Here is a 20,658-nt window from a genome sequence, read left to right as displayed (position 1 = left end):
CTTGGCAGTGAAGAATACAATGACTATTAATACACTATGGGGGCATAACTTTGATTTGGGCTAAGGCACCAACAATTTTACCCACCACGGCTATTCTGACTGAATTTTTTATTGCTATTGAGCCATCAAACATTCAAGATGAGCACAGCAAAATTTTACCATGGAAATATGCTGCTTAACATTTTGTGAGCATAAAAACTATTTCTGAAGTCCTATTATCCTTAGAAATGTAGTTTTTAAATGAGTGTTAAATAATGTGTCCTGCAGTGAGTATAAAACCAAGAATAAACCAAATCATCAATCAAATTTAATTTCTTAAAAAAATCAATGTTTATTTCAAGTATGAAAAGTAATGCTTAAACATTATCAATATTATCCAAAAATCATGTTCGGTTTAACAAGTAAAAAAAACAAGACTTCTGAAAAAAAGTTAACAATTAGGTATAAAATACTTGAGAATATACTTTGACATTCACAGTGCATATTTTAAAAAATAAATTTTGCTAACGTTGCTCAAAAATATATATATATATACACATGTATCTACAGTTCCAGGTAAAATAAACAAGTCCTTACTGAGGAAGTCTGTCCTCCCTCAAGATGGATAGTTAGCACTTCAAAATAATAAAAAACGGTAAACTTAGTTCAAAAATGTAGAAGTTCAAATACCTTATGGTCTCCCTGACAAATATTAATCCATTTTTTAGATCTGCTGATCCAAACAAGGTTGTTCAAGACATTTTAATGAAATTTAAATCAAGCACATAACCTAAGCAGCTCCTCTGTTCTGGCAGAGAAAAGCTTCATCATGGCAACTCTGAGTCCAACAAAAAAACTTCTGAACAGAAAATGAAATTTTCCAGAAGCAATTACACAACCATGTTTTATAATCACTTTAAAGGACTGTTATCAACGCTTCTGCTTTTCTTCATGTACATCTTTTTGTAGGTTTGAAACACTGCTTTTGAATCTTTTTCTGGGTTTTGTAGAGCCTCAAATCCATCTGCACTGATGCTTCTTTTGGGGGGTCTTGGATTAGGCAAAACACTGTTATCTAAGGAAACAAAATATCTTCTATTAACCTTCAAGTTAGATGTGGTCAAATAAAATCAAGAAGGAAAATATGTATCAAACATTGCTGACCGACTTTTGAGAGAGAAAACTATGGCAAGGAGTTAAACAAAACTTTGACAAATGATAGCTCTTGTACTCACGAACTGTAAGTCATACAAACATGACATCTCGCCTCTCTTCAGGGGATGTTTTTTTACCACCCAGGGTTGCTCTGATCTACCTTTACTGTAGTTCAGTAAAATTCTGTATCACTTGCACGCTTTATTTGAAGACACTTTCAGCACCGCCGTGGCGTCACTGTCCTTGTTTGGATGGGCCTGGTGTTTCCTACTTCACTGCACAGCACAGTCCCCATACTTTCCATTCCTGCTCTAGTCCCTCCTTTCTTGATAGTGCAGTAAAGTAAAAGTAAACCTAAGTGTGCCATAGGTTACAATTCAGTCAAGTATTCCATCCTCACTTCTGAAGGTCTCTGCTTCAAAGTCTTTTTCGATTTCTACTTTCTCACATATTTTCAACTTTGGGGTAATGCTGATCCCTAAAGGTGAGTCTCTAAGTTGCTTTCCAATGGATTTTATCACTCCTTTCTGATCTCTCTTTATTTGCCCTGATTATTTCACAATTTGCTCCAGTCAGATTTCAGCTTTACTATCAAATTTAGATATACTATCTGAAATGTTCCTTTACAGCTGTTTTTTAATGTGACATGTTTCTGTCTTACTTTTTGCTGGTTCACTGTTCTCTAGCCTTTCATCTTAAAATATGTTGTCTTTCACCCTTTCCCAGAGCCAATTTAATTTGCCCCAGAATGTCTTTTTTTAAACCATCGACTTTTTTCTCTTTTGTGGAAAATAACATACATACAAAAAAGCAATAAATTTCAAAGCACAGCAACACAATCAGTTATAGAACAGATTTCAGAGTTTGATATGGGTTACAATTCCACAATTTTAGGTTTTTACTTCTAGCTGCTCTAAAATACTTGACTAAAAGAAATAATCAATTTAATGATGCAGTAATCATTTGTTAAACCCTACCTTCTCTGTATAACTCCACCATCATCTCTGATGATTCTTCCACTCTTTGGGAAGAATCTTTGGGCTATGCCCATTCTAACTTTTCCATGTTACAAAGCGGGGTGGAACTACTTGATGTTCTGGAAAAGCTGGCCCCTCTGCTTTTTAGGACTTATCTGGTCCAGGGATCCATTTGGAGGCTGTAAGTTTCTGGAAAGTTATCCTAGTGCATTGGACATTTGTAGGATCTTATATAATATCCTAGGTGTTCTTTAGGATTGGCTGGAATGGTTTTGATTGGGGTTTGGCAAGTTATGATAGGTAGCAATGTCTAACTGAAGCGTAGGTAAGGGTGACCTCCAGAGCAGCCTCTCAATTCTATCTGGACTCTCTCAGCCACTGATTGCTTATCTGTTACACTTCTTTCCTCCCTTTTGGTCAGGATGGTACTGTTGATCCTACAGTGCTAGGACCAAGTTCCTCCCTGGGAGTCATCTCCCACACCGCCAGGGAGTCTTTATCCCTGGGTGTCATGTCCCACATAGAGGGGGAGGGCAATGGTTCCACTTGCAGAGTTGGGCTTAGAGACAGGACACATCTGAGCAAAAGAAGAGGTCCTCTGGAAGTAACTCTCAGAAATACCCATTGGTAGGCTAAGCTTCTCTGCTACCTAAACTTCACAAAAGCAAGGCTCAAGATCAAGTGCTTGGCCTATTGATTTGGGTGTCCCTAATGTTTGACACAATATCAGGGGATTCCCTGATGGTAAAGTTTAATATTTCAATAGTTTCTCTCCCACCCCTCAAGGGGCTTTGCCAATACTTTTTGATTATCTGCTTAATATATTCTAGGATATATACAGGCATTACATTAAGCTATACAGGATTAAAGGCCCTCATTCTTATTCTGGGCACCCTGTGTTTCAACTGTTCAAATGAGCTATATAGACAGGTCCAGTATGCCTTTTAATAGCCACACTGATGGCCCATTTGAACCATCTCATTTCTTTCTTCATCTTTGAGTCTTATCATATTTTTACATACTCTATGACTAGCTCTTGGTTTTCTTTTCTCTCAAACAGCCTCAAATCATACTGTGCTTGTGCCTTGGTACGTTTCATCATGATTCTGAATACCTGCAACCCATCTTGATTGTGTACTGCTCATCCTATTTGTGGCTATCTTTATGACTGACATTTAGCTCATTCTTATTTCTGAGCTTCTTTGCCAATCTGTGCTTCCGTGTTTTTGAGTATTATTGGGTTCATTTTCCAAATACACTTCACTTTCTCACTGATGTAATATTTTTGTCTCCCCTGTTTCCAGAAACAGGGCTTGCCCCAATCTCATGTCTATTTCCATCTCTTTATTTTGGGTTTCACAGGTCCCAACTTTAGAAGTGCTTTTATTTTTTTTACTTTCATATTTCCCACTGTTTCAGTTTTCCTTCCTTCAGTTGTTTTCCTATTCCGATTAATAGTACCTCTTCTCTTTGATGCATCTTTTTTTTTCCTACATGCATGCTTCAATGAGTACATCATTCAATTTCTACAAAACTATTTACATGCATTTGTTTTAAACTCTTCCCTCTTTGCTACATCTTTGCTTTTTTTTAAAAATGTGCTTGAAATTTTGCTTGTCTCCAGTTTCAACTGACACTGAACCCATGTCTTTGTCTATTCAATTAACCAAAACAAAGGTGAAACTCCCAAGCCTTAGCTTATACTTCTCAGTGCAAAACAAAATGCATTCATACTACTTATTACATTGAATACCCTAAAAGCTGTTTGTTCTGACTGACCCCCATCCAAAACCTTTCTTTGCAAAAGGAATCAGTCTTTTATTAATCACCAAAATAACTCCCAAATCCTACATCTAATTCAAAGAGAGGGACTGCATTCACATCTATACTCATTTACTAGCAATGTTAATACAGGGAAATTATACTGATAAATTAAGAATTAACAAATGATTATGATTACTGAATCATTGTAGAGATATTTTTGAGGCAGAGGTTAATACTGAAATTGCTGAAACTCAAATAGTCAGTTTCACCCATGTTTATACTTACTGTTATAATTATACTATAGGTATAATTACTACTATAATTCCAGACTGGTCTCAGTCTTATGTATACTTACTATTGTAATGGATATGCTAGCCTGGTCTCAGTCCTGTTCACATTTTTGTAATGGTCATTCTAGCCTTGTCTGAGCCCTATTTGTACTTGATATTATAATAGTAACAACTCCATCTCTCTCCCCTTGCTTCAATCCATAAAACCCTGAAGTCCTTAGACTTGGAGAGACAGATTTTTGGGCCATGTGATCTCTGGCTCTGGGTATAGTACTAAATTCTTTCTCTCTTTGAAAACCGAGTGTCATGGATTGGCTGTTACGTGCATTGGGCAGAGAACCCACCACTTTTGATCAGTATCAAAATGAGTCAACCTCTCATCTATAAAATGAGGATAATTTCTCCAAACCTGTTTTGAGGATTAAATGAGATATCATGTAAATACTCTAACCCCAAGGTTGGCCAACTATGACTTGCAGACCAAATCTAGCCTGCAGTTTGTTTTGGTAAATAAAATTATATGGGAAAACAGGGTGGGCCACGGTGGCTCAGCAGGCAGACTTCTCGCCTGCCATGTCCAAGACCCGGGTTCAATTCCCAGTGTCTGCCCATGTTAAAAAAAAAAAATTACATGGGAAAACAGCCACAATCCCTTTCATTTAGGTTTTATTCTCCATGCCCATTTTCCTACTACAATTATCAGTCAAGTACCTGCAAAGCTTAAAATACGTACTGTCTAGACACTTGCAGAAAAAGTTTGCAAGGTCATCTAATCAGTTGTTTTGAGCTTTATTTTCTTGATAAAAGGAAACAGATCATAGCTTTCCCCTGGAGAGGCATGAAAACAGATGTCCTCCCACTAATATATACAAACAATGAAAACAAAGAACACGGATGAAAACCATATCTAATAATACTTTCATGATCACAATCTCCCTTATATGACAATGAGTGGTAGTATAAGTAAAATAAATGTTAAGTAAATGAACATCTTAAATAAATGAACATCTTACCTATTTCTTGCTTGGTTTCCTGTATCCTTTTCTCCAGATCAACAGATTTTAGCCAGGCTTCTTTTGTACTTTTTATTCCTGAAACTATTTAAATATTCATTTTCAGATCTCTAGATATTGTTAGTCATCCCTTTTAGTACTACAACGAAAGAAAATCACATAAGCCTAAAAAGATTTTAGGGGGCTAGATACATTCATATATAACATAATCTCAAAGTAGGACCTGGAAAAATGATTTTTACCACTGAAAGGGCTTGAGTATCTCACATTCGAAAAATGAGTTGCTTTAAAAGTTTATCTTCTCTCTGTATTATGTTTCCCCCACCCAAGCTGAATACTGACACATCAAAGTATTTAAGGATACATAAGATAAGGTCTTATCTGCCCCACCCACCTCCAATATTCTCTTAATACCCCTGCCTCAGATTCTAAGGATCCAGTTGAAAAGACCTAGTCATTATCATTGATTTTTTAAAACATGAATTTTGTAATCAAATGTCCGCATTACTTTCCAAGATAATGCACACTGCTTATATTGTAGCTTATGCACCCTAATAGAAAGTATAAAAAGCAAGGCACTAAGATTTCCATTGAAATCCTTTTTTGCAGTGTTTCTCAATACAATGCTTTTTTACATATAACAGCCACAACAAATGAATACCATGAATGACTGGTCATCTGTTTTCTTCTTCCTTCCTACACAATTTGAGAATTCTATCATAATACTCCCTAATACTAGTTTACCATTACAGCTTTAGGGATACAATTTAACACTGGACAATACTGCTTCCACAATCCTCACATTTCATGAGTAGACTAGACATGACGATTTTACCTTCAGCAATAAAAAGATCAGTATTTCCCACATGGAAATTAGCCAGAAACAAAAGGACAAATAGTGTACGATCTCACTGATATGAGCTAACATTAATGAGTGAACTTGGAGAATTTATTTTTACGCATTATAGATATCCCCTTTTTAATTTATGGTGTATTAGAATGGCTAGAGGGACGTACCTGAAACCGTAAAGCTGTGTTCCAGTAGCCATGTTTTTTGAAGATGACTGTATAATGAAATAGCTTTCACGATGGGAAAAAAAATGCAGCAAAATGCTAAAATTGGGGGACTTTGGTATCTTGGGGGCAGGAAGGGGTATACTGGAATCTCTATATGGGATTTGTATTATTGCTGCAATTGTCCTGGAAATTTGAAATTATTTCAAAGTAAAAACTTCAAAAAAAAAAAAACATAAAAAATGTATTTTCCACATGAACTTAAAGAGATTTTCACTAATAATCATTACATGCTTCAATAATTTAGACAAAATTTTGAAATTACAAAGTCCAAAGGAGAATCAACAAAAGCCAGGCTCTTGGTGCAATAAATATTTGATTGACACTATGCAGAATCTTTTACACAATATAAGCTTCTCGGTATAAAGTGAAGTATGTGTATTTGGCAACCTTACTACTTTATATACATCTTGTAATACTACTTTTTTGTGTATTACTACTAATTTATTACAATTTAAACAAATAATGCCCAATGAAGCAACGATTTACTGAGAAAAACAAATACTAAGTAAAGGCAAAACACAAATTTTTTTGCACCTAGCCAGGTAACACGAGAGGTGCTAACCTACTTACACTGACCTACAGGTAACCCTTTACAATTTTGTAGACACCATCAAGAAAATTATACTGGACCTTGCACAGGTGCTTGTTCCTTCCTAGGACAGGGCTTCAGATCCTTCTGCTCTTCAACTCCATCTGTACCATTAAGCAACCCTTCTGGGCACAGCTTAAACTGCAGAATTCCTGTTCTTTCAGTGGTACCTTCTGGAAGTAAAACACTCTTCAACTGATGTTTCTGGCTCTTTTCCTTATCTTCATTAAGCTTCCTCGGAGAACTGTCTAATTTTGTGAGATAAAGGCTTTGACGTTCAGTGCATTTAAATGCAACTCTATTCAGATATAGCTTCCCTTGATTCTTTGTTTGGTGAGATGTTTGGCTGAATTTGACTTCATTATTTATATTAATTAAATTATTGTCTAATTTGGTTTTATCAGTATGCATTTTATCAGGCTGCTTTTCAACCACTTTTCCTTTAATATTCTGAGAAGTGTTGTGTATTTTTGAGCCCTCAGAAAGATGGGTTTTAAGGTTTTTAGCATGGCTTAAGTTTAATGATTCCTTATCAGTTTGCACACTGCTGTATCTTTCATTCGGTTTCCCACAACTCTCTGTTTGCCTGGAAAGTTTACTGGGCTTCATGCACTCAGATTCAATTGACATGTTTTTCACTTTCTCAATTACACAGCCATTCTTTCGTGCTTTGTTACCTACCACTTCTTTACGCTTCTGCCTTTGTAAACAGTCCTTCGATATTAAAACTCGATTAATTTTGCAGGAAATATCCTTCAAGTCTGAGGACTTAATATTTGCATTGGAAGATTTTATTACATTTTTATGCATATTAATTTCCAGGTTTGTGAACTCTACTTCTAGTGATACTGTCTTTTCTTTAATATTGGCTCTTTCATTCGGATTTGAAGTGTTACATAATTTAGACGTGCTCCCCACATTTTTATTCTGTTTCTGTTCGTCCAATTTCTTTCTCTTTATTTCCCTATCAACTGTGGCTCCTAGGTTCAGCCTCCTTTTTTCCAAAAGTTTGTATCCAGAGACACCTACTTTAAATTTAATCTTTTCTGGTAATATTGATTGTTTCAAAGAATCATTCTTATTCTTCCTATGAAGATTATTACTTGTCATTAAAGCAGTCTTTGGTTTTATTGGTCTTAAGTTTTGTGCTGTGTATTTCTTCTGCAGGCTCTCTTGAGAATTTTGGTCATAAAAGTTTATCATATTACTAGAGTGAAAGGTCACCTCATGGAACTTCAGTTTTCGTTTCCTTTTGTGACTGTAGAAGGAGGAGTCTAGTTTTTTATCATTCTTAGATAAAGACTGACCAGATAATTCTTGTTCTCTTCTTTCTGAGATATGTTTCCTTTTGGATTTATCTTTTGTATTTTTGCCTTGTTCTCTTTCAGGAAAATGATTTTTCTTATCTGCAAGCCCAGGAGGAATCTTCAAATTGCTATCTGAAGCACTCTTAAATTCAACAATAGGGACACCTCTATCAGAGGTTATCTTTCCTTTATGACTGCTGATCTCCAAAGAGAAACACTGATCTTTCTTTTTTTCTTTCTCTGAAGGTGAAGTGTCAATGGCATTGCACTGACACTGGGGTACTCCTTCATAAACCATAGAGAGCCAACCCAGTGCACAGCAGCGCACATCATCTTTGTCCGAGTCTGATAGAAAAGAATCCCGGCTTTCTTCTGTCTGCACTTGTGGATCATTCTGACTCCCTACTTTTGTGACAGGTTTCTCCACCTGAGGTCCTGCTGAATTCTCTATGTCACAGGGTTGATCATCCTGTTCAGGAAATAATTCTTTCATTTGCTCTGAGCTTAATATCGTAATTTGTATTTGGTCAGTTGAGTCTTTAGAGTCACAACTGGTTTTATCATTAGTTTCAGCTGTTTTTGATTTTTCATCTGCTATCTGCTGGCCCACAGAGCCATCTTGTATGTTTACAGGTTCAATGCCATAAGGAAACTCTTTTAAAAGTTCCGACAGTTGATCATGCAGGTATAAGTCAGATGTCTTATCACTGGAAATCTCACTGCTTGTAGGATCTTGGGGAATATAATTAGAGGATGCATCAATTTTTTGAAGACAAATTTCCTTCTGCAAAGGAAGTAATGAACATGAATCAGTAGTTGTGCTCTCCTCTTTAATGATACACTCCAAATTGTGTTCTGCTTGAACGCCAGTATCTACATTGACATACTTTAAAGCTGATGATTCTGAAGGTAGCTGTGACTTTGAAAGATCGGCAATTTTAGGTGAAACATCTGTGAACTGTACAATTTTCTCTTTTTGAAAATCAAAGTTTTTATCTTCAGTGATTTCATCTAATTGTTCTTTTTCTTGCCCACTATATACCACTTGGTGATCAGATAGAGAAAGTTTCTGTGGCTCAACCCTTTTCAAAGGAGGAGAGCTGAACATCTTTGCTATTTGGGAATTATAGGATGCATCACCTTCAACAAGAGAACAGATACTGGCAATCTGTAAAACGTCACCACTACTCACAGAAATACTGTCCTCTAATTTATACAAGACTTTCTGATTATCACTCACACCCAGGCAGCCTGAGGTATCTGTATTTGGAACAGAGTGGATATCTGGTTCTGAATTGATGTCCTCTTCCTGGCTGGCATTAGGTACTCCTTCTGAATTGTCATTTGTTGACTCCTTCTTGGTTGATGATGTAGTACTTTCTACAAGTCCATCAACATCAGCTTTCAAAGAACCAGTTAATGTTGTATTTTCTGCTGGTTGATCTTGTAAGCTACAAACACTGCCTTCTTTAATAACTGGATACACTGTTTCAGGTAAAGCCTCAGGTGTTATTCCTTTGACAGATAATGTTTTGACATCTAAAAGAATTAAGGGTGGCACTACAGCAATCTGGAGTTCTGTTCCCTTTGCTGTATTTGTACCTGAAGACTCATAATTCTGCACTATTGATGATAAAGCTGTTTCTTGTGACTTTTTTACCATTTTATTCTGAGAATTCTCCTCAACTGCGTAAGGACTTGTACCATCGATGACCTCTACGGGTTTTGGTTTTCCAACTGCTGCTGTGTTTATTCCTGATTCATTACACTGTTTTTTTTCAGAAGGTTCTGAAGGTTGCTTTTTCCACAGGGAAAGACACGTTGCTAGCAATTCCATGGAACAGTGATCATTTCTTTTATAAGGCATTGCATCTATTGAGGACTGAGGCTCAAGGCAAACAGAGCTGTCTGAAACTGTGTCACTTCTATTAGAAGGACTAACAATTTTCAAAGTTTTCAAATTTGGTTGGTTACCGGTGGTTTGGGTATTCTGATTCATTTCAGAACTGTCTGGTTTAGAATCCTGAATAGTTTCACTAACGTCTTTTAACAAATTCTTCTCAGTTTTATCTTCAGATTCAAGGAGGCTGAGAAGTAGTGGATTTTTTTCTGGATGTTTTAAAGCATATTCCTTAAAAGGTGCCGAATGGGGATGAGAAATCGTTTCAGAATTTGTTGGTAGATTTTGTGCATCTCTGACAAAGTTTTCTGATGAGAATTGGGTATTATTCAATGCTGTCTGAGTTATGTCAACTGGTGCCTTCAAAAAAGGTGAAACTTTCAAATCATTGAACCAGTCTAGCATTGGCAATTTTTCTGAACAGACAGAATTGGGTAGAACAGAATTGACTTGGTTAAATTTTCTGTAATTCATTTCCTGAATGTTGGAAGTCAATGTACAAGGTGTTTTATTTGTTTTTTCTGCAGATTCCATTACTCTTTGTACTTTATTCTCTGAAATCTCTTGAGTTACTGGGGTTGTCTGTGGCCTGGACTGGATTTGGGCATTTTGCTTCAGAGACAATTCAGAATTCTGAGCTGATTCACTACAAGAGGTATTATTTGTTTTATTACAACCAGCTGCTACTAAAAGATTCTTATTTATCTTAATTTTCATCGCAAGTTCTGAAAACTTCCTTTTCATTTCTACTAATGCTTTAATATCCTTCACTAAATTCTCTTTTGTAGCATTTGTGTCCAGTACTTGATTTGAAGTTGGATTACAAGAATCTATTCTTTTATCTTGATTATTTTGAGCCAGAGTCTGGACACTATCAACAAAAGGTCTAACGCTGGCATTTTCTTTCAAATTACATGAATTTCCAACCATGCTAACTTTTTCATTAGGAGCTTGCCACTGCTGTTGAAAGCCTCTACAAAAGTCTTTTCTTTTTTTTGATAAATGTGTTTCCTGATTCCAGGGAACTTCTGCAGACGGATGTTTGACAACATGCTGAGTGCTCTGAAAGGGCTGGCTTGCACAGTGATAATCATAACTAGGAGGAGGAGGTCTACTGTCAGCCTGTATAACCACATACTGATGTGACTGTATAGCTGCATTTTGATGCGACTGTAAAGACAGTGCAGGATTTGGAAACTGATTATTTTTGACTCGTAACGATGTAGATGACATGGGGTTTTGTTTCTGAATAGGAGGATCTTGCAAATAACTTTGCTGTGAAAAAGAATACTGATTTGGAAATGGTCTGGGCAAAATCAGTCCATTTGATATCTTATGAACTGACTGTTGTGGCCAGTCAACCTGTCGCTCTGAAAAAGATGGGTTAAGTTTTTTATTTCCTTGATAAGGAACTCTTACAGAATTAGAAGGGGGCATTTGTAGCTCCATAGAATAGGTACCTGATGTTACAAATTGATTCGGTAGTCCATGTAAATTGGATGTATTAGCTCCAAAACCAGCCTGATTTGATATAGTTGTCCTTGTATGGGAAAGCATAGGATTCCTTGTTGTTGAGTTCATCCATACACTTTGTGTAACTCCTGAAGACGTTTGCAAATTATGATTTAGCTGTTTGTGGCCTTTAACGTTTGTATATGTTATTCTTTCTACTGAAGTTTGTGAGGCCGCAATTGTCCCATTATGCTCTTCAGAAATAGGGATTTGTTGAGTTTTATGTCTGATGCTGTGCAGTGGCTGCGACATTGGATTTGAATTACTGGGAAACATGCATGCTTCTTGGTTATTTCCAGCATAGTGAAAAGAACTTTGAGATGCTGAGGTAAGTGGGTTTATTAATGCCTGCTGCAAAAAAGATGCTTGGCTTTTAGGATACAGTGGTGGTAAGGGAGCACTTTCTGGTTTTGCATTCCAATTCATCATTCACTTGGTATAGTTGCAAGATATTAAAAACCAGTTGTTCTGAATGTCAATAATCTGTAAGAAATTAAAAACCTTTTATTAAAAACCTGCTTTGCCCAGACAGAACTTATAAGAAAATTAGTTTACTGCAACATCAATGCTGACTACATCTATCATACTTCCTGAAACCTTAGACTAGACAAAACCACATCTTTAATCTGGGAAAGAGTAACCAACAATAGAAGAAATGCAACAATAAAGAACACAAATGTCAATAATAGGAATTCACTGTAACAGCACAGCTAGCATTCTCGTTTTGTGTGTTGGCAATTACGTTTTGCTTTTCCTTATTTAACTATTTATTTATTCGAAGTGAAAAAAAAGTTCAAGAACAACAAAGCAGTATGTAGTAAAAGTGCTTTTTGTCTACCCCCAATATCTCCCTCTCCGGGGGAACCCATTGTTACCTTACACTTCAGAAAACTTCCATACATAAATGCAAATTTATAAATAAAAACTCATCTTTTCTAAAAAAGTGGAATTCCACTTCTATAGAATATACCCATACCCCACAAAACTAAAACAGGGCTCCAGATCCTGTTTTATGAACAGCAACGTTCATGGCAGCACTATTCACAATAGTAAAAGCTGGAAGCAACCCAAGTATTCACCAATAGATGAATGGATAAACTGAACGTGGTGTATCCATACAATGGAGTATTACTCAGTAATACTCAGTATTACTCAGTATCCATAAAAAAGAATGATTTGGATAAATGTGATAACATGGGTGATCCTTGAAGACATCATGTTAAACGAAAAAAAAAAAAAAATTTGTCCAGTCACAAAAAGACAAATATTGTATGACAGGTATAGAGTTTCTGTTTGGGATTGGGATAATGATGGTAGCACACTGCTGTAAATGTAATACAACTGAATTGTACACTGAGAAATGGTTAAAATAGGAAATTCTGCTGTAGTATACACTACTACAATAAAACTTAAATTAAGTTACCTAAATAATAAAATTAAACAATTTCATAAACATATTAATAGTATACCCAACAACTGCAGAATACACAACCTTCCCAAACGCATATGGAATTTCTGGCAATATTTACCATATGGCTGGGCTATAAAGCAAATTTCACCTTTAAAAGGATTAAAATAATTAATTCACAGTGAGATTAATCTACAAATTATAGAAAAAAGATAACTGGAAAACTACTAAATAATTGGTAAATAAGCAATGCACTTCCACATAACTTGAGCACGATTTTTAACATTAAATGCACGTTAAAAAAAAAAAAAAGAGGGAAGGCTGGAAAACAATCTCTATATTTATCTCAAGAAGCAAGAGTATGAATAGCAAATTAACCCCAAAAAAGGAAATGAAAAGCAGAAATTTAAAATAAACATTAAAATCCAGAAAACATCACAAGATGATTAAGAGTAGTAATAAAAATTCATAATGACAATAATGATCATGGAAAAAAACACAGAATAGTATCAAGAAAAGCAGCTATCACAGGTATTAAAATAGTAAGTATTATCTTATAGTGAATAACTTTACTGCCCTGATCATGGCTCAGTGTTGGGACTGAAGGGAGGCAAGGGGGAACTGAGAAAGAAACACAAGAGACAAAGATACAGTTAAAGTTGGGGCCAGGTGGGACTCTGAGCTGGGATGGAGACTCAAAGACTCCAAGAGGTTCAGCACTGTTTATTTTATACGGCTGCTGAGATAAAGAAAGTCAAAATGTAACTAAAGAATGGGGAAGGAAGAAACTGGTGCTGGAGATAAATGGTCTGCTTCCTTGTAGTGGGATGAGTCAAAAGTTACCTTTTCCAAGGCCTCTTCCTGCCCCAGACTCAAGCAGCTTTGCAAGCTTTAAAGTCTCTTTAGGACATCAGGTGTCTATTCCCACAGAGACAGCTTTGCTATATCTCTGCTGTGAGCAAGGGACCTCTGTCTCACCCACACCTGACACTTTACATCAATGTACTTGAAATGGGCAACTTCCTTGAAAAATACAACAACCAGGAATGAGACAAGAAAATAAAACTGTAATTAAAAACCTTTTTCACAAAGAACTCCCAGGCTGGGACTTTATTGGGGAATTCTGCCAATCACTCAAGAAAGAAAGAATGCATTATTTAGCCTCTTACAAAGGTTAAAAGAAAGGACACTTCACAACTCAATAATTAAGAGGCTGCCACACTTTTGATACCAAAAATTGAAATGAAGGAAACGAGGTCAATCTCCACAAGAACATACATGCAAAAATCCTAAACAAACGTTAGCAAACCAAATCAAGTGATATATGAAAAGGATAATATGTTACATGACCAAACTGAATTTATTTCAAGAATAAAAGGTTTGTCATTTGAAAACTTATCAAGATAATTCACATAACCAAAATAAAGAAACATCAGATGATCATCTCAATAGATGTCCAATAAGAACAGTTGATAAAATCCAACATCTATTAAGAAAAAGTTTATATCAAATTAAGAATAGGAACTTCCTTCATTTTGATAGTGACAACAAGATAAGGATGCTACTACTAATCCCTCTATTCTTAACTATACTGGAGATCCTACCTAGCAAAATAAGAAAAAGGACTAGGAAGTATAAGAATTGAAAAGGAAAACATAAAATGGTGATTTTCAGTAGAAAACCTAAAAGTGATCTATTACAAGTAAATTTATTAAAATCACTGAAAAAAAAAAGGTCAGTAAAATATATCAGCAATAATTAGGGAAAAAATATTTTCAATACCATGATAAAAATCAAATACTTGGGAAACCTAATGAAAGATGTGTAGGACCTCCAACTAAACTGGAAGGCTATGTTTCAAATTCCTATATTTAAAGACAATATTAAAGATGTCAATTATCTCAAAATTTACCTACTAATTTAGTGCAATCCCAACAAAAATCCTAGCGGGTGTTTTTTTTTCCCCCCAGAAATTAGCATCCTGATTAGAAAACTTACATGAAAATGCAAAAAGGAAAAAATGGCAAAGACAACTTGTTATCAAAACTCTGGTATTGGGTGGACCACGGTGACTCAGCCAGTCGAGTTCTCGCCTGCCATGACAGAAACCCGGGTTCATTTCCTGGTGCCTGCCCGTGCCAAAAAAAAAAAAAAAAAAGCCTCTGGTACCGGCAGAATGACAAACATAGCAACAGAACAAAACATTTCAGAAACAAACTCATATACACACACACACACACACACACACACACACACACACACACACACACACACACACATGACTTATGACAAAGACAGGGAAAAGATGATCTTTTGATAAATAATGCTGGGTCAGTTGAATCTTTATATGCCAAGAAATAACACATTTGTGTACTTAGGTATGGTTTGCTTTCATAAAGTTTTTATTAAAAAAAAAATCTGCTAACATCATGTGACCACTCTTGCCCATGTTAGAATTATGTTCCTCACATTATAGTTTTTTCGAGATTACAAAGTCAGAGGTAGAACAGATCACAGAGAACACAGAAGAAAAACAAAGCTGAAGGCATATGCTCTGCTAGATTAAAAAGAAGGTCCTAAAGTAAAAGATGTATTTCTCACATGCCTTCTCCTTCTCCCAGGAAAGGTCCTTAATAAGACAGCTGATTGTTCAGGTAGAATTATAATGTATCAGGCAGCAATGCTAAAGAGAATGAACCTCAACTCCCCATAGCTCTTAAATGAACTTGTGGGTTGGGACCTATGGGTAGGAATAGAAAGGATCTTTATGCGCCTTTTGGGTTATTTACAATTTCTCTCTCCCCTCTTCTTTGCTGGCAACAGAATAAAACAGAGGCCCAAAAAAGTATCCCTGAACTGTCTGAATTGGAGGAAAGGAGAAAATGTAATGGGGGTCAAAAGCTTTCTTTAGACTGACTAACAGGAGTACAAGTGCAGGTTTAAAAGATTTGGGAATAATATGTTCAGAGAACATATTTGGGAATATACCATGTGCTGATTTGAAACTGCTGTGTACCCCAGAAACGCCATGTTCTTTAAACCTCATTCAATATTCCTGGGTGGGATCTTTTTGAATAAGCTGTTTCCTTGGAGATGTGACCCACTCAATTGTGGGTGAGACCTTCTGATTAGATGATTTCCATGAAGATGTTATCGCTACTCATTCAAGTTAGGGTTGCTTACTGGAACCCCTTATGAGGGAACCATTTTGGAGAAAGCTTTAGAGCCCACATAGTCCGAGACCTTTGGAAATAAAGAGAGAAAACGTTCCAGGGGAAGCCTTATGAACTGAAAAGCCAAAGACCCCAGGAGACGCCAGCCATGTGCCTTTCCAGCTGACAGAGGTGTTCCACACCCATCAGCCTTTCTTGAACCAAGATATTTCTTACTGAATGCCTTAATTTGGACATTTTTATAGCTTTAGAACAGTAAACTTGCAATATAATAAATTCCCTTTTTGGGCGGGGCCGCGGTGGCTCAGCGGGCAAGAGTGCTTGCCTGCCATGCCGGAGGACCCCGGTTCGATTCCCGGCCCCAGCCCATGTAAAAAACAAACAAACAAACAAAATATAATAAAACAAGAAAATGTTTAAAGATGTTTCCCTTTCTTCCTTCCATCCTTCCTTCCTTCTCTCTGTCTTTCCTTCCCTTCCTCCCTCTCTCTTTAAAAAAAAAAAAATAAAAAAATAAAAAAAATAAATTCCCTTTTTAAAAGCCGTTCCAATTCTGGTATACTGCATTTTAGTACTTTAGCAAACCAACACACACTGTAATGTAGATTACCACAGAAAATTTCCAGGGTCTATCACTATAATTTCTCCCTGGAAAAATTAACTTTTTTGTTTCAAAACCTTTTGCAAAACCCTTCCCCTACCCCCACCCCCGCCCGATTATCATCACCCCACTCCTGTGGAATCAGGAGCACTCACCTGAGAAAACCCCAATTGTAGTTTCTTCGCACAGGACTCACTGAAGTTTCCTGGAGAAAAAAAAATCAGAAGACTGTAGGCTGATTTTACTTCATGAAGAAAAAATAATTATATCAAACTAAACAGTATGAAACAATTCTATTTTATTTAAGTAATTCCTTCTGCATTCTCCAAAGCAGTTCTCCCTCCCTGATCTCCAGCTGCCATCCAACGACCCTAACCTGAGCAGTTGTGCCCCCTCACCCCACGAGACCTTTCCCTGCTCTTTTAGAACATTTGCTGAAAAGTTTCTGATGTGCCAGAGCCTACTAAACAAACTACACATTGTTTCTACAATGTACTATATAGCAACTCCCTCCTCATACTCTTATTTCAAACTATCCCTATTAGATTAGATCACACACACACACACACACACACACACACACACACACACACACACGCGACTCTAGAGTGGCCAACATTAAAAAATACAACCACTTGTCTAGGCCCTACATTTTTCACCTCTCTTCTCCCACCAGTGAGTCTGACTCAGAATTCTATGTCCCTTCACAGAAATTATCTTTAGAGGAGAATCAACATTTGCTGCTTGAACTGCCTCTTATCCTGGTCCTTTTGTCTTTTTAAAATCTCAATTTTAAAAAGAAAACACAAGAAGTTATATCGGCATAATGCTTGCACGCTCTCTGTCTTGGCAGGTACTATGGATTATTAGAGTCCACAGCCTAAGGACTCTTTGTCAAGCGGTAGAAGAGTAAAGGGCTTAGCAAGCACCTCTGCAAGGGGAGCATGTGGCACCACGTCACCAAAGCACAGGGTTCTTACACTCTGTTGAGGGGAATCTCTCTAGGAACATCTTTGTCATGACTGGCTACAAGTAAACAAGCAAATCCTAAACTTTTATCCTTGTTACAGTTAGCACACAATTTGGCTCTACAAACACCACCCATCTGGGTACAGGCTTTACAGAACCATAAAATAGGCAATTCTAATATGCTGATGCTGATAGGGTGTGGTGCTCCCCACTGTGAAGCAAGCAGTCCTTGTGTACTGATGTTGCTAAGAACCCACAGCCAAAACTGGGGGACTTAAGAATCATAATTCACACATACATAATTTTCTGACAGAATCCACGGAGGTTTCCTGTTGGTCATCTTGAAAATGTTATCGAAAACTCTTTTTACCTGGGACTGTGACGAACAATTGTCTCGTAAAATAAAAGTTTAAAAAAAGTAAACAGCTGATAGGAAGAGAGTCAAATCTAAGACTGAATTTCACTAAAAATTTTTTTGTTTTATTTATTTATTGTTTACTTAAAAATTTTATTAAAAAATTTGATAACCTAGATTTATCTTTACATGTCAGTTTTGGGATTTAAATTTCACATATTATTATTACTCCCTGTGAGAATACTGGGAAGAAAGCAAGCCACTAATTAATGAATAAGAAATCATAAATAGCAAGTTGTGAAATGCTAAATTTGTGAAGCAGAAAAAAAAGTGAAAGTATTAAACTATGTATGTGGATTTTCACATAATGATTTTATTAACTAAGGTTAAGAAAAGATTAGTGAAAAACACTTTTCATTTTAAATATTCTATATCCAAACAATACAAACAATGTTGATTTAAATGAAAAAACTATCAGCCCAGCAACTTCCTTTACATAGAAATCAGATTATATTACAGAATATTAGAGAGCCAAAAATAATATGGAATAACACCTTAAAGGAATAACCAATATTAATATCTACTGTACACACACACACATACACAAATTAACAGAAGTAACTTTATAAAAATGAACCTATTATATCAGTATGTAAAACAGTACCAGCTCTAATTAGAAAACAGAGAAGGAATTATTCCACTGATGAAAACATTTCTAAAATATTAATTAATACAGCCATGTCAATCTCTGATTATACCCTAATGTTGACAGCATGGAAGCCAGGCACTCTGAATGAATACAGGTTTGTACAAGATCATTTAATGGACAACATTTTTATTTACACCAAAGCACCTAGTATGGAAGAGAGGCCATGCACCAATGGGTGAAAGATTATATTATAGGACCTAAAATGCAGAAGTCCATCCAGAAGGTAACTCAAAGTTGTTTAACTTGTGCCAAGAACAATCCAAAGACTTGACATCCTTTTACTATCATGAGAGTTCAAACAAGAAAGACAACTCCAGGCGAAGACTGGCAAGTATACTTTACTGTTATGCTTATGGAAATTATAAATCTCTTATTTTTGTAGATAAAACACAGCATGGTGGAAGCCTTTCCCTGAAGAGCAAAACAAACTTCAAACGAGACCAAAGCATTCTGCCAAGAGATGCTTCCAAATTCTGCAGTTTGGAATGCCATTCTCAAAACAAAGCGACAGTGATGGGCTTTTTTCTTTTTTGCATGGGCAGGCACTGAGAACTGAATGTGGATTTCAGGCATGGCAGGCTACAACTCTGCCTGCTGAGCCACCGTGGCCTGCCCAACGGTGGGTTTTTATATCAAAAATTTCACAGGAGCCATCAGGAGCTTTAAACATACACAGGAAGCTACATGCATCGTGGAGACCTCAATCTACAGGAAAAGTAGAGAAAATGAACCAAACTTTGAAGGAAACAGCTAAACTCTGTCAAGAAACTAATATCACATGGGACAACTATGGGTAAGAGTTAGCACCCAGAAGCAGTATCCTTTAAAGACTCTTCAAAATGGTATATGGAAGACTGTTTCTAAAGCAAGGGGGGTATGTATTCCTGGACAACTAGTCCAAGAATTAGAAAAGTCTAATCATTGTGAGCTCTGTTAGATGAAGTTCACCAGTATGCTTCAGGTCAGCTCCCCTTTCCTACAGATGTTCCTTTTTAATTTTCTTTTTTAACTTTTTAGTGTATCATATAACACATATACAAAGCAAAGAAAGAAAAAGTTTTCAAAGCACTCTTCAACAATTAGTTATAGGACAGATTCCAGAGCATGTCACGGGCTACCATACGATCCTCTCAGACTTTTCCTTCTAGCTGCTCTAGAATATAGGAGGCTAAAAGGCATAACTATGTTTTTATCAACACAATTGTCAGAAGGTCCGTCTTTGTTGGGAAATAAGAAACTATTCCCGGCATAATCCTTATACAAGGAGAATGGGATGGTTACTTTCAGAACAATGTCTCCAAATCACAGTATTACAGGAAAGTGAGTGTTCTGGGACAGGGGTTAAAAGACCTTAAATTTACTGGGTTGCTCCAAGTAGGACCCAATGGATATGTGGTTCAAATTTATTGCCTAGCTATCTTCAGGCTGGATTGGCCAGTGTACTTTAGGTCTACCTTGGACTCAAAGAAGTATTCATCAGCAGCAAATTTACCTTTATTAAAAACTCAATGAGCTGAGCTGAGACTCAGCATCAAGGGACTGAGAAAAACCCTAGAATGAGCTGAAACTCAGCATCACGGGATTGAGAAAACCTTCTAGACCAAAAGGGGGGAAGAGTGAAATGAGACAAAGTGCCAATGGCTGAGAGATTCCAAACAGAGCAGAGAGGTTATCCTGGAGGTTATTCTTACGCATTGAGTAGATATCACCTTGTTATTCAAGACGTAAGGGAGAGGCTGAAGGGAACTGCCTGAAAATGTAAAGCTGTGTTCCAGGAGCCATGTTTCTTGACGATGATTGAATAATGATATAGCTTTCACAATGTGACTGTGTGATTGTGAAAACCTTGTCCCTGATGATCCTTTTATCTACCTTGTCAA

At 36.5% G+C, this 20,658-nt stretch overlaps 1 protein-coding gene across 5 annotated transcripts in view; it reads right to left on the bottom strand.

The window, feature by feature from the left end:
- Window positions 1–325: 325 nt before the first annotated feature.
- The window catches only part of RESF1 (retroelement silencing factor 1), a 61,378-nt gene continuing 41,045 nt past the window's right edge, over window positions 326–20,658 (bottom strand). For 3 of the 5 annotated variants that reach the window (XM_077170458.1, XM_077170457.1, XM_077170456.1), the window contains exons 3-6: window positions 16,901–16,950; window positions 6,886–12,046; window positions 5,179–5,262; window positions 326–1,054 (exon numbers count right to left, since the gene is read on the bottom strand). In XM_077170458.1, the coding sequence (XP_077026573.1) occupies window positions 891–1,054; window positions 5,179–5,262; window positions 6,886–11,992 (5,355 nt within the window). In that variant the 5' untranslated portion in view covers window positions 11,993–12,046; window positions 16,901–16,950 and the 3' untranslated portion in view covers window positions 326–890. Of the gene's footprint in view, window positions 1,055–5,178; window positions 5,318–6,885; window positions 12,047–14,969; window positions 15,101–16,900; window positions 16,951–20,658 lie in introns of those variants that run through there. The other 2 variants (XM_077170459.1, XM_077170460.1) reach the window with 2 other exon arrangements.

The sequence above is a fragment of the Tamandua tetradactyla genome, chromosome 7 (assembly GCF_023851605.1).
Source record: "Tamandua tetradactyla isolate mTamTet1 chromosome 7, mTamTet1.pri, whole genome shotgun sequence".
Classification (NCBI taxonomy): Eukaryota; Metazoa; Chordata; class Mammalia; order Pilosa; family Myrmecophagidae; genus Tamandua; species Tamandua tetradactyla.
This window is presented reverse-complemented; position numbering and strand designations above follow the sequence as displayed.